The 13,538-nt window shown below is 44.4% G+C and overlaps 1 protein-coding gene across 4 annotated transcripts in view; it reads left to right on the forward strand.

The window, feature by feature from the left end:
- The first annotated feature begins 5,078 nt into the window (after nucleotides 1–5,078).
- The window catches only part of RIPOR2 (RHO family interacting cell polarization regulator 2), a 260,160-nt gene continuing 251,700 nt past the window's right edge, over nucleotides 5,079–13,538 (forward strand). For 2 of the 4 annotated variants that reach the window (XM_057494078.1, XM_036911676.2), the window contains exon 1: nucleotides 5,080–5,208. In XM_057494078.1, coding sequence (XP_057350061.1) covers nucleotides 5,118–5,208 — 91 coding nt within the window. In that variant the 5' untranslated portion in view covers nucleotides 5,080–5,117. Of the gene's footprint in view, nucleotides 5,209–13,538 lie in introns of all 4 variants that reach the window. The other 2 variants (XM_036911678.2, XM_036911673.2) reach the window with 2 other exon arrangements.

The raw sequence follows: 13,538 nt of genomic DNA on the forward strand, positions 1-13,538 counted from the left end.
CAGACTAGACTCTTGGGTGTTCATCTCCCAGAGGGCTCCTTTCTCTGTCTCTTCCGACAAAATAATTATCAGTGCAATTGATTTAACATCTTCATGTTCACATCCTCTTCTCCACTCCTGCAGAAGTGGTTAGCTTGTTAGTGATGTTAAGGAATTCAGATTTTACCCTGAAAGTCATGTGCATTCCTGAAGGGCTTTAAGTGGGAGCAGCAGCATAGGGTCATACCTGCATTTTTGAAAGATTGCTCTGGTCATAAATAGCAAGTGGATTGGGGTGGGTGGCAAACATGGGACATGAGGACACCAATTAGGAGGCTATCGATGCAGTCCAGGTGACAAGTGATGGTAGCGTGGATGGATCATGTCTACAGAGACAGCTAGAGAGAGCTGAGAGGCAACTACAGAAGAATCACTGGATCAGCTGCTGCATTACCCTGGAGGAAGGAACGAGGGCCAGAGAACACGGAGGGTGGTGTAAGTCTCTGGCTGGAGCAACCAGGTGGAAGGCAGGGCTGCTCACTGAGACAGGAGACAGTGAGGAGAAGCTGGTTTGAGTGGGAGAAAGTGGAAGAAGAAAAGACAGGGATGGGCGGTGTCTGATGAGAAGAGAGCAGAGCAAATGCAGGCACCGCCCTTTCTCCTTACCCTCATGCCTCTATTCCACAGTCCAGCTCACAGTTCTCTGTGTCTATTCCACAAACACCATCCTCTAAGCATGTTCTAGGCTTAACATCTCCTGTGAAATCTGATCTCGGTGCATGGCCACCATACTGCACTGCGGTCTGAGGATGGAGTGGGTCCAGACAGGGCCCCGACCCACCAACATGCTGTTCAAACTTGGACGTATGCCCCAACTGCTCTGAGCCTTTTTTATTTTCTCTAAAGTGAGAATTTTGGAAGTAATGTTGTCTAAGATAATTCTCTACCAGTTGTCAAATGTCCTAATTCTTCATTTCAGTAATTGTCTTTGCCAAGACTCCATGGTACATATTTCAGAAACAGAATGGTGTGGCTGAACTTAGGAAGCAATGACTATATAGAGCAGAGTGTATAGTCACACTGCAATGATTTTTAGTTACTCAATTTGAGGAGTTAATATTAGGTCATAGTAAAACAGAGAGCCAGCTTATCTAAATCCAAATCCCATCTCAACCACCTCTAGGTATGTGATCAAAGCAAATTATAGAACTCTGTGACTCAGTTTCACCATCTGCAAAATGGGTGCAGGATCATCATGACAGTGATATAAATTAATATATGTAAAGTACTGTATGTGTTAGGTAATCACTCTTTGGAATTTCTACTCTCCAGCCTAACTCTTTTATCTATAAAATAAGATAACTAATAACTACTTATTAAAAAGAATATAGGGGAAATTAAATAAAATCATATATCTACTTAAAACATACAACACAAACCCTATTTCTTCCTAAGTATTTGATCAATATTAGTAGATAACCACAACTAGAACCTGGCTTCCAATCCCATTCCAGTTTCCAAAGAATAAACTGTGTCCTTTTTGTGTGTTCATGACAGGAGAGAAATAACTCAAGTGCTGTGCTGTCATTTTCCTCCTGGTGTTTGATAAGCTTTTATTTCAAAATAATACCAAGTTTTTCTCAGTGGCTTTCTTTTTAAGTAACACAACGTGAATTGACTAAGCAGTTTCCATTCTCTACTTAGTACTTGAAGGTCTGTTTTTCCCCAGGACAGTTTTAAAGTAGAAATAGACATGCTGGTGCTCTTTCTCCTGAATTGAGGACCTAGCTTCCATTTATTGAAAATGGATTCAAGGAAAAATGAGAAAGGATCATGTAATTATGCTTTTTTCCATATTCTTTTTGAACCACTGCTCCTAGCAGAAGCTTTGTGTTTTGCCATGAAATTCTGAAGCTTATGAAAACAATAGCAACACAGGTCTTGAAGAGTAAAAATTGCTATTCTACACTTAATACAAATGAAAATGTTCCTTTGGAGAATAACACTCCCCAGACAACTTATTGTAGGCATTTATGAGTGTGTACTTGATGAAAGAAAAGACAAAGCTCAGAGTGGGAAAAGGGAACCAGATGGTAGGAGCCATGGCTCTGCAGCATTGCCAGTATGACCGGAAGGAACAATAATAAAAGAAGGAGGCAAGTCGTCTTCTTCATGTTCCATCCCCCGACCCCTGAATCTCTCCTTGATTATGATGACTAAACTGGCAAGATTTGTATTTAAATTCAGAAGAAAAGAGGAAGTGCAAACATTTCAATCGCCTCTTATTTTAGACCTAACTGTGCTTTCCGCCCCCTCTGGCCTGCTGTTCTCCCTCATCTGATGTAAGTTATGTACATCTGAAAAGCAGTGACTCATGCAGCAAAGGTTTGAGGAAATATGTGGCTTAATGAAGAGGAAAGGAGGTCTGATACTGTTGGCAAAAAAAAAAGTACTTCATTTTGTATCACATTCTGCATATTCCCCTTCATTTTGGGCACAGATTTTCAAGAGCCTAACAGTGAAGAAGGTGACAGCAGGGAGCCTGGCCACACACACCCTTGCAGAAATCTCTGAGTTTCCCCGCGTCTTTAATGTACCTAGTTGGCAGCTACATGGTTTGATTTATGCTAAGTGCCGTGTAGAACAGAAATGTATTGCAATTAACAATTGAAGAGGTCAAGAATAGACAAGACTGTTAGAACATCTGTCCTGGGTCTCTCAAATATATGGTTCTCTTTGTGTTGTTCTAGGGAATTGTGTCCAGATGCAACAGTCAATAAAACCTTCTCAATGGCTACCTTACATAGATTGTGTCCTTATCCTGGTCTCTGCCCTCCCCCTTGCTTCAGAAATTAAAGGTTGGGATGCAGGCACATGAGTGAGGGGTCAGGGTCCAGTGGCTGTTGTCTAGACCAGCAGAGCCCCATGTGACTCTCAATTGCTAAGTCACAGCATTTGGTGTAACAGCCCAGGGTGGTGGTCCTCCAGGCTAACAAAAGTAACCTAGAAATAGATTCTAGAAATACGGGCAGCCTCTAGAAGCTGCAAAGGCAAGGAGCAGACCCTCCCTCCAAAAGGAATGCTGACCTGACACACCTTGATTTTGGCCCTGCAAGACCCATTTCAGACTTCAACCTCTAGGGAGTCAATTTGTGTTGTTTAAGGTCGCTAAATTTATTATAGCAACAATAAGAAACTAATACTCAGGACTCACTGTAACTGGACTCCCTCATTTTGCAGATAAGGAAAACTAAAGTTTGCCAACTTTGTATGAAATCACATGGCTAGTTAACAATTGTTGCTGATAACATGGAGCAATTCCTCTGTGTTAAGCACAGTTCTAAGCCCTTTGTGTGTACAAACCCAGGAGAACATCGGCATGACACTAAGGGCAGTGGCTCTCGTTCTTATTCCCATTTTACAGATGAGGAAGCTGGGGCACGGTGATATTAAAGCCATGCATGTATTCAGCAGGCTACTGAGGGTTTGTCCAGGGCCAGTTCAGCTCCGGAATGTACTCTTCACTGCCCAGCAAAGTGCTAGTTGAAAGAGGAGCCTGAGCTCCTGGGACCAAGCCAATACTCTACCAACCTCTAAAGAGTTATGTTACCTTGATCTCATCTCATCTTGACAATGTTTTCCATAGGTTATTCCCCTTTTAAGATGAAGGAAGCAAGGCACAGAGACTAAGATGCCTACAGCTCAGCACCTGTTCGTTGAGATTATGACCCTCCTAAACCCCATCTCCCAGCAGTTTTCTCTCAGCCCACCTGCTTGTGGCACCATGAAAACCATAAAAGATTGATGACAGAGTTCGTGCTTTCAGCAGCTTATAGATCATCTTGGACTAAATTTGGTAGCTTGAATGTCACTTTTTGCAGCTCTGACCTCATGCCAAGACTATATTCCTAAGGCCTTGATCAATAACTGTTGCCTAGAGTAAACTGACACTGATGAGGCAAGAGCTTGGAACAAAGTAAGCAATCAATAGACAGAGCTTCCCCAATAAGTGCATTTCTACAATGTCTATACGAGGGGCCCACAAGAGGGCCTTCTGATTGTGGGGGTGCAGCACCCAGGGGTCTTATATTGATGCTGTGTTTTTACAGCCAATACAGTATATTTAGTTAGGCTGTATTTAGGTGGGGTGACTTGAGGAAGGGCTGATGGAGATTCGGGGAGGCAGACAAAAGCTGCCCCAGCCGCTCCTTGAGACCACCAGTCTCCCGTGCAATCCACTGTCCGTGGCAGCTCGGAGAGAGGAATGAACAGTCCCTGCCACCGCAAAGCTCGCCTGCTGTTTGGATGTGCGCATTAAAACAAACCACCCAGCAAACAATAGCTAACAAATTATGACATAGACCAGAGGAGTGGAGGGCACAGGTGAGTGGGGGCTGGACCCATCAGTGTGTTCAGGAAAGCTTCCCGGGCAAATGAGATTTTGGAGCATGACTGGGTGGCTGATGAGGGAGTGTGTGATTTTTGGTGGAGAGAAAAGTATGGACAATGGGATGGTGAAAAGGTTCACGTGAGCATATCGGAGGTCAGTGAACTGGGCAGGTTAACTGGTGCAAAGGCCTCATGTGGGCAGAGGAAAACTGTTAACGCAGGTGCTGGGGACCCAGCAGGAAATAGAGCGTGTGCCCTACAATGCGCCGGGCGTGTCCCTGTTGGGGCGGCACAGCCCTGCACGCCCTGGCAGCCCGGCTTTGACCTGCGCTCCTGCCCACGGAGAGGGGCTCCCGTTTCAGGCCATTGTTCTCTGCAGCCGGACCCCCGCCCTCCCCCAGCCGCTGCACGGCCCCGAGGCGGCGCAGGCACGGGAGCCCCGACCGGCTCCGCTGGAAGGAATCACCGCCCCGTCGTCCTCATGCATAAAACATGGCCCAGGCGGAGGAGGGGCTCAGCCCGGCCGCCCAGCGCCCGGCCGCCTTGGCCAGTCGGGAGCTACGGGAAGGGAAGGCGAGGCCAGTCGAGATAAAAGAAGCCAACGGAAACCGCGGATATAAAAAGAGAGGAGGGTGTTCTTTTTTTTTTTTTTTTTTTTTAATTTTTCATGCCTGGACTTGACTTTGGCAGCGGTGCCAGCCCTGCCGTCCCCCGGCATGAGAAGGCTCTAGGGCGCTCACGTGGGGACCATGGTGCTGCCTTCGCGGTTGCACCGGGTCAGGAGCAGGCCGTGGAGGGACCGGATGCGGAGGCGGCGGCCCGGCCGTGAGTGCCCCACAGGTGTGCCCGCCCCCCACCCCCGGCCCCCCGGCCCTCTCTGCACGCCCCGCCCGCACACACTCCTTCCCGCCCCCGGTGCAAATCCGGCGGCACGCTGCCCTCCCCTCCGCCTTCACTGCCCGGTGGTTTTCGTCTTCATCTGCGCCCCTCTCTTTGCCTATTTCCTCCCCGCAGCTCTGTCCTGATCACAGGTAACTAAATACTCTTTGCTTCAAGTAGCGAACAAGAAGAGAGCCTCTTTTATTTCTCCATCTTGATGGGAAATACAAATAAATATTTACACCTGTCAAGCTGTAATTGGAAATTTTGAATTGGAAATTTGTGTGAATTGGAAATTTTATTACAGGGGGAAGAAATGCAATGTCTGAATCAAACAGATATCAGCAATGTAGCTAGAGTGGGAGAAAGTCAAGGATCAGTGAGTCACATTTCCTTTAAAGGACCCGATCGTGTATCTCTTAAATGATCAGACTCACACCAAGGTTCCCCTGGACTTGACAGGAACTCTCACCAAAGGGGAGATTTTAGTGTTGAAGTAATCTGAGAAAGAAAAAGCCTTCCAAGTATATGTCAGGACTATTACTCACCGATAAGTAACATACTTGTGTGTGTGTGTTGCTGAAAAGTTATTTTTAACTCAAATGTCAGAAAACTCAAAAAGCTTAGGCTGCTGAGGCAAGTGAGTGAAAGGGCTGTTTTCATGGTGGTAAAGAATAGATCACTTTCTTCTCATCTGTCACAAGAAAAACAACAGTGAAACCATGATGATAAACTACAACTGACATTTGGCCTCAGTCTGAGGAGGCAATAGGGAACGGTAAAGACTGTGGTAAATGGGAAAGTGCTTGTCCTGTCACAGGAGAGCCGCCGTCATTCTATGTCATCAGATTGTTTTCATGAGGAATGGGGGTCCAGCAGTTGCCAGGTTTCCCAACTGTTCAAGAAAGTAAGAAAAAAAAAAAAAAAAGCTAATTTCTGTGTGAAAGCTCTCAAGTCTAAGCAATGCCAGTTACTTTGTTAGATTTTAAATACAATCATAACCAATAGTATGCTCTGCTACAAAATGTGACAACTGTGGACCACTGAACCCTTGGTTAAGTGCAAGGTGGTGGTGTCATTACAGGCCCATTCCATGTTGTTATTTAAGCTTAGTTGTTTGCTAGTGAGTCTTTCTTATGTGTTAAAAGCCCCTGGTGAAGACAGTTAAATTAAGATGAATGTGTGGTTTAGAAACATAACTAATAAACACAGTCACACTACTATCTTAGGAGGCCACACTGGGCTGGTTGATTCCAAATAGCACCCTACAAACATGGGATTGTACCCAGCAAAATCTCTTTAATATAACTGAAGGAGTCATTAGTAATTTTCTTAGAGCCTTCACTTCCTTATTCATGTGTTTCTTTCAGTTGATTCAAATTCCACTTTTTGTGACACCTCATTCTGTGTCTATAAGAAAACAGTTGGGGTCCCGTAGATTTAGGACAGCACTTTTACTGTGGGACAAATCACTGGGAGAGGGTGGAGAGTGGATGGGGTATGAGAAAGGAGGTGGTGTTGATGGGGAGTCAGCCTCCCCTCTAAAAAGAACTTGGGGGAAAGGCCTGTTTCATTTTAGCAATTTTACTTAAATCATGAGACAAATATCTGTGATATGATTTCTGCATGGTTTTAATATGAAACAATGATGTGTTAATAAAGTTTATTTCAAATTTGACATTAAGCAAGCTAGTCCTGGACTCCGGCAAAGTGTCTGAGGAAGGAGGGGATTCTAACATTCCTCCACCCTGGAGGCTGCAGTGGGGTCAGCGTGACTTAGAATAGCCGCTGGATCAAGTGATATTGTTTTGGGGTGATTTTTCCAGCCCATGAAACACCTGTGCATGTTTGAAGGCAGGGATTTAGAGGCAGTGGAGAGGGAAAGAAGTGAAGGCACTGAGAGGAAAGAAGCAATGAAGAAGCTTCTCGGTGCAAATACCAGCCCACAAAGCTGGCCCTAGACACTGTTTTGCAATTGCTGAAATAGATGCCCTCAGCAACTAAAGGCTGCCCGCTGTTCCCCGCCATGTGGCCCTTCCTACAACATGGCAGCTCTGCTTCCGCTGGGGAGTGTCTGCTGTCGCTTGTAATCTCTCCGTGAAACAGCTCGCCTGACTAGGTCTGGCCAAGATAATCTCCCCTTTGATTAGTTCAAAATCAATTGCTCAAGTATCATAATTACATCTTCAAAATCCCTACTCTTTGCTATAGAACACGACCTAATCGTGCAAGTAGACTCTCACCATATCCACAATTCTTACTAACACTCTAGGTAAGGGACTTACAGCACATATAGGGGCAGGAATGATGGACCCATTTTAGGATTCTGCTTACTACAAAAGCCAATTGTCTATAGAACCTGGATTTTGAGCTACTAGAGATCTTTGTTTTTCTTTTTTACTTTTTAATATGAAAAAATTTAAGGAAAAATTTTATTATGAAAATTGTCTAACATATAGAAAGTAGAGAAAACAGTATAATAAATCCCATATACCCATCACCTAAATTTAATAATTGTTAAAGATTTTGCCACATTTACTTTACCTACTTTCCTGCTGAAATATTTTTAAATAAATTACAGATATTATGACATCTTAACCCTAAATATTTCAGTAAGAACATCTCTAAAGTATAAGGACGTTTTCTACATAACTGCCTAATAAAATTAACAATAATCCCTCAATACTATTTAATGCACAGTCCATATTCAAATCTCCCCAGGTAAAAACTAATTCTTAATGCACTCTGCCTATAATCCTTAGCAAAATTCCTGGCACCCAGCATACTCAATATAGGTTTGAGTTCATATTACAATGCAATGATTCCCAAAGTCCGTCTGCCCTTAGTGCCCATCACTTCTTTTCACTCCTGGAGTCTGTAGTGAGATATGCATATTATTTACTGTCTGTAGTAATGTGGGGTGGAAATTAATGGAACCAAGATATGAGAGTTGTAAAGGTATTACTGTTCTGAGGGATATTTGCTGAAAGAGGCCATCAGAAAAATACGCGAATATGTTACAGTGGGCAGACATTTTGAAGACAGGCTCATCTGAAACCATATCAGGCTGCTAACCTGAGAGCTCTGCACGTAAAGAGAGGAACTGACAGCAATGACTCAGCAGGTGCCTGCACTTTCTGACAGCAGTGCAGGGCAGGGTAGTGAGGGGTGATCACAGATAAGAGGGTGCCCTGTGAGCCGTTCTTTCCTTTAGTTTGCTAAAGTTAGGGGAGGTTAAAAGAAAGAAAGCCTGGAAAGCATATAAGCATTGATAACAGGGAGACTTAGCTTCAAATCTTCTACAACTTCTTAAGCTCTTAGCCTATGGGCAAGTCACTCCACCTCCCAATATATCTCCTTCCTTAAACACAAAATGGTTATCATAACGATGTCAACCTCACAGTGGTTATTGGAGAGATTGAAAGACACGAAATGTCCCAACCACCTAGCATGGTGCCTGGCTCATGGCAGCAGTAGCTATTAAGATCTGACGACCTAGAAGTAATGGTGGCATTTGGGAAAGTATAAGGAGGCCACAACTGCCACCATCATGCTTTTGGGCTGTGGGAAAGTACCGTGCTGCAGAAGGCAGCCCCTCTTCCTCAGCCCCGAGTGTCACCCTACCTCCATGTCCCAACAGCTTGCACCACACCAGGCAGGGGGAAACCCAGCCAGCCAGGGAAAAAGCACTCTTGCCCCTGGGGTACAATTAACTCCGATTCTGGGAAGTGAGGTGAGTGTTTTCCCCACGTGGATCCCCAGACTGTTTTCAGTGTAAATCAATGCATCCACATGACATAGCCAAGTGGAACTTACTATTTCACCTCCTTAAAAGGTTGCACTCCATGTCTTGGTCAAGCTGTGATGGAGGAGGCCACAGGGTGACACCCTCTGTGAGCCCCAATCAGAGGAATGGAAACAGATTTTCTCTGTCCCTGAAAAGATGATAGTGACAAAGCTGCTGGGCATCTGAGATCAGGGAATGCTGCCTCCCAGACCCACGTCCTTCCCGGGGTTAGTGCGGCTGGGTTGTCTACCTCTGCTTGTTTGGCCCTGCTCCCGGCTCAGTATGGTGATATTTTTAATTGTGGCAGGGCAAGAAGGGACCTGTAGGCAGTGGTCTGAGGTCTACAGACTGAACTGTCTACACTATGGTTAGGAGCAAGGTGTGATTTGGAAGGACGGTTCTGCCTGGCTGTCCTTGACTGCCAGTTCTATACAAGAAGGCAAGAACCCACCTGGTTATTCTCACCCCATGTGGCTTTAGAGGGCACTCTGGTTCATAGAAAGGTCTTAGAGTCTCTTTTCAACACCCCTGTGTCTCCAGATGAAGCTGAGGCCAAGGGCCAGTGCTGGGCAGGCCCCTGAGAGCCAGAGGGCCCTGGGGTAGTGGCGTGTGCAGGGCGCCTCTCCCAGCAGCCGCCTTCCACACCAGGCCACCACTCTGCAGATGGCGCTTGCTTGCGAAAGACCCAGCATCAGCTTACAGAGCAGCCCAGTTTGCGATCAGCTTTCTTCCCTGGCTCACCTGCTATCTGGCAAGGGTGGGCAGCCGTGCTGTTGGGCCCCAACGACTCTTATATTTCTCCCCAGGACTCCTCCCTCTGGGATTTTGTCCTGGCTTGGGGAAGCCATGTGGCTGCATATTTAGCTTTTCATCATCAATGCAAACACTCAAATGTCCCAAACCAAAGCAGAAGCCAGGCTGCTGCCTTTCCCACCCTGGGTGCCCTGGTGCATCCTGTTGTTCTGAATCCTCCTAAATGTAGGATTCCTTGCGCAGCCGCTGCTGCGTCAGGCTGGACCTTTCTGTCCGTCTCTATCCTGGCGAATTCCTCACTTGGTTCTTGTTTCCTTTAAAACCATTAGCTTAAAGATTTGGTGGCAGGTAACTGAGAAGGTGATGTAAAAAACAAAGAAAGAAGTCTTTTAGAACATTCTCTATAACCCCCAGGTCACCTATGCTCCTTGGCTCCAGTCTAGGCACCTGCTCAAGGTGTCCATGAATAACCTCAGCCCAGACAGCAGGCAAGCTGCCCTCAGGGCCTGGGTTTCTCCCCAGTGCCACATCTTGTTTACCAGCAGTTCTGCCAAATACAGGGAATTCAACTCTATTTTGGTTTAGGGACCTTAGCATTCATACTGACAGAAGAATTACTTATATATCTTCAAACCTGGCATTACCTATTTTCTCCTTATGCAGAAGAATACTTGCTCTGTAGAAGCCTTACCCTCCTTCCTACCTGAATGATCAAGTCTGGGAATGCCATCGCCAAATGCCCATCCCAGTTCATACCATCAAGGGAAAAAGGATGGGAAATCCGAGAAAGGGAGATACTTTGAATAATTCAAGGGGGTCCTATTGGTTGAGAAAGAGCTCTCTGTGTATGTACACTGATCTGGACAGATATTTTAGCTGTCTCCAGCCAAAGACAGACAAAAGAGAGGGTGTGGGAGGGAAAAGGGAAGGAGAGAAAGAAGAAACAAATGCAGATACAACTAACAAAAATAAAGAGGACTGAAAACAGCAGAGGGATTAGAGAACTCAGAGCTTGGTGATGCATCTTGAAACCTTTTATTCTCAGATTATTCATTTGTAGACAGATATAAAGACCCCAAAAGTTAATCATTAGAATAACAACTTGGTCTCTGACTGGAAACAGGAAATTACCAAAATAGCAAATTTTCTCAGCCCCATTAAGCTAGTGTATTCCACTGGGAAGGTGGGGGGAGAGATAGAAACCATCTTGAAGTATGTCAACCTAAATACAACCAACTACGTAAATGGGCTGTCTGTATGAGGGGCCTCTGAAATATCAATGACATTGTTTAACAATTTATTTAACATGATTGTTTAATATAAGAATATATATATATATATATATACACACACACACATTGTCAAGACTGCAAAGACTGTGAGCAGCAGCACAAAAAAGTAAATGACTTCATTTTGTTTTGATCTAATACAAAGCTATTATGTCTGTTGTATAAAAACCGAACAATAGAGAAACGCAAGAGGGAAAATCATCTAGAATTCCCAGCCTACCCACAACCATACAGTACTGTGCTCCTGTTTCTTTTTCTAAAATATAATAAGTGCATTATTTTCACAGGATTTGTTCTGCAACTTGCTTGTTTCATTTAAAAACGTAACTTGAATACCTTTCTATATCAGTCGATAGCCATAAATCTCTATCTAATCTGATTCATTTAAAGACACCAAGAAATTACTATAATTGAAGAAATGGATTATATAGGATGGGGACTGAAACCTCCACTTAATTATGCATGCATCCTGGTTGTCTCTGACTTACCAGCCTTGCCCTGCGGCCCCTTCTCTCCCCAGATAATAATGCAGAGTATTTAAGTGGTCAGGAAACTGGGAGAGGGTTTGTGTATGTATTTGCAGAAAACTATCCCACACACAGTCCTTGAAGGGTAAATCTTTTCATGCCCCACCAAAATGAATGGTGATTCGTAAACAAGACCATTCCCTATCCCGTCAGAGGTTGGTCCCATTGGTGCCTGGTTTCCAAGTCACCAGAGACCTTCTTGGGCTTAGGAGTGGGTGGCTTGGCACCTATCGCCGTTATGCAGAGGCAGCGAAGCAGGAAGAAGAGCCAGGCAGGAGCAAGAAAAACGGCGGCCAGGATGGTCACCGATTCTTTGAATTGCTGCTGCCCAAAGCTTTATTCCCTAAGGATTTGTTATGAACAGAGTCAAATTAATCCAATACTTCAGTTTTTTAAGGGACAAAAAGCCATAAAGGATTTGCTTACTAATACTGTGTTAAAGGGAGGATAGTAAATGCATGTAAATGAGCCTGCCAAGAACTTCAAGAGATTTTTGCCCCTCTGGACCAAGAAAAAGCTTTATGCTGTCAGGATGGTTTTAAAGAGAGAGAAAGGATGCTTTTGTGAGCCTATCAGAAAGTATGAAAGCAATTTTGTGGGCCTGCAAGCAGCGCCCCCCTCCCGCCACGAAAGTGGTACAGATGCATTTTAAAATATTTTCTGAGATTTCATAGTAAAAATTTTCACATACAGAAAAATTGAGAGTTGTAGGGGAGCATCCCTACAACTACCACCTATATTCTACCCCTAACATTTTACTATAGTTGCCTTATATCTATCCATATGCCAATACATCCCTCTATCAACAAATCAGATTGTTTAATGCTTTCAAAGTTCCAGGCATCCATACATTTCACTCTAAACACTTCAACAGATATGTCATTCAGTCTTTGCTAATGGTTCTATAAAAAAAATTTTAGTCAAGTTTATTAAAGATATAATTTACACAGAGTACTTTTTTATAGAGAGTACTTTTTCTTTTTAACATAGTCCTATGAGTCTTGACAAACGCCTATGGTCCTGTGAGTACCTCAACAGTCGAGATATAGAAGATCTGCAGCCCCAACCATTCTTTTATCCCCTTTGTAACTAACCCTTCTCCCTCACCTTCGTCAACCAATGATACGTTTTCTGTCCTTATAATTTTGCCTTTTTCCAAGCATCTTATAAATGGAATCATACAGTTTGTGCCCTTTTGAGTCTGGCTTACTTAATTTCACATAACACATGTGAGGTTCATCCACGTTGCATGAATGTTCTTCATTGCAGAGTAACATCCTATTATTGGATGTATGTTTATAAGATATGATTATTTGCAGGTGGTAAGATCTCTAATCATCAAAAAGCACAGGTGAACAGCAGTCACCAGGGTGGATAACCCCCAAGGTCTCAATGATCTTTGTTGTTCTGTCTCCCTCTTGGGAAACTGAGCAAATCAGAGACAATGAACCTCTGGATTCCCACTATGTCTCTCTGTACCTGGGAATATCAGTGGGAACTATTTGATAATAAAGTGATAATCTATTCAATTACCAGTAAATGATTACAGTTCAGAATATATCAGACCAGTTGTCCACCCTACTTTTTTCCTTTGATGGCACTGTATGTGATTGCAGAACCTACACAAGATGAGGCTTGTTTGCCCTGTGTGAGACCTGGAGCCAGGCTGACGGAGAAGAGCAGAGGCAAGGGCATCAGAGGAAACAGGGCAGGCGGGAGGCGAGAATGCAGGGGCTGCGCGGCCCTTAGGGGCCAAGAGAGTCACAGAGGACTGGGAGTCCCTCTGGTCTTGGAGGGCTTTCTGGTGGCCCTGCCCTCCGTCTTCATTTTCTTTCTCTAACTCAGGTCAAAATTCTGTGTCTTGCATCTAAAACGGTAACACTCTACACACACACAGAGTGAAAGAACGTCTTGATTTCTTAAGGAAATCATGTA

This window comes from Manis pentadactyla, chromosome 16 (assembly GCF_030020395.1).
Source record: "Manis pentadactyla isolate mManPen7 chromosome 16, mManPen7.hap1, whole genome shotgun sequence".
NCBI lineage: Eukaryota > Metazoa > Chordata > Mammalia > Pholidota > Manidae > Manis > Manis pentadactyla.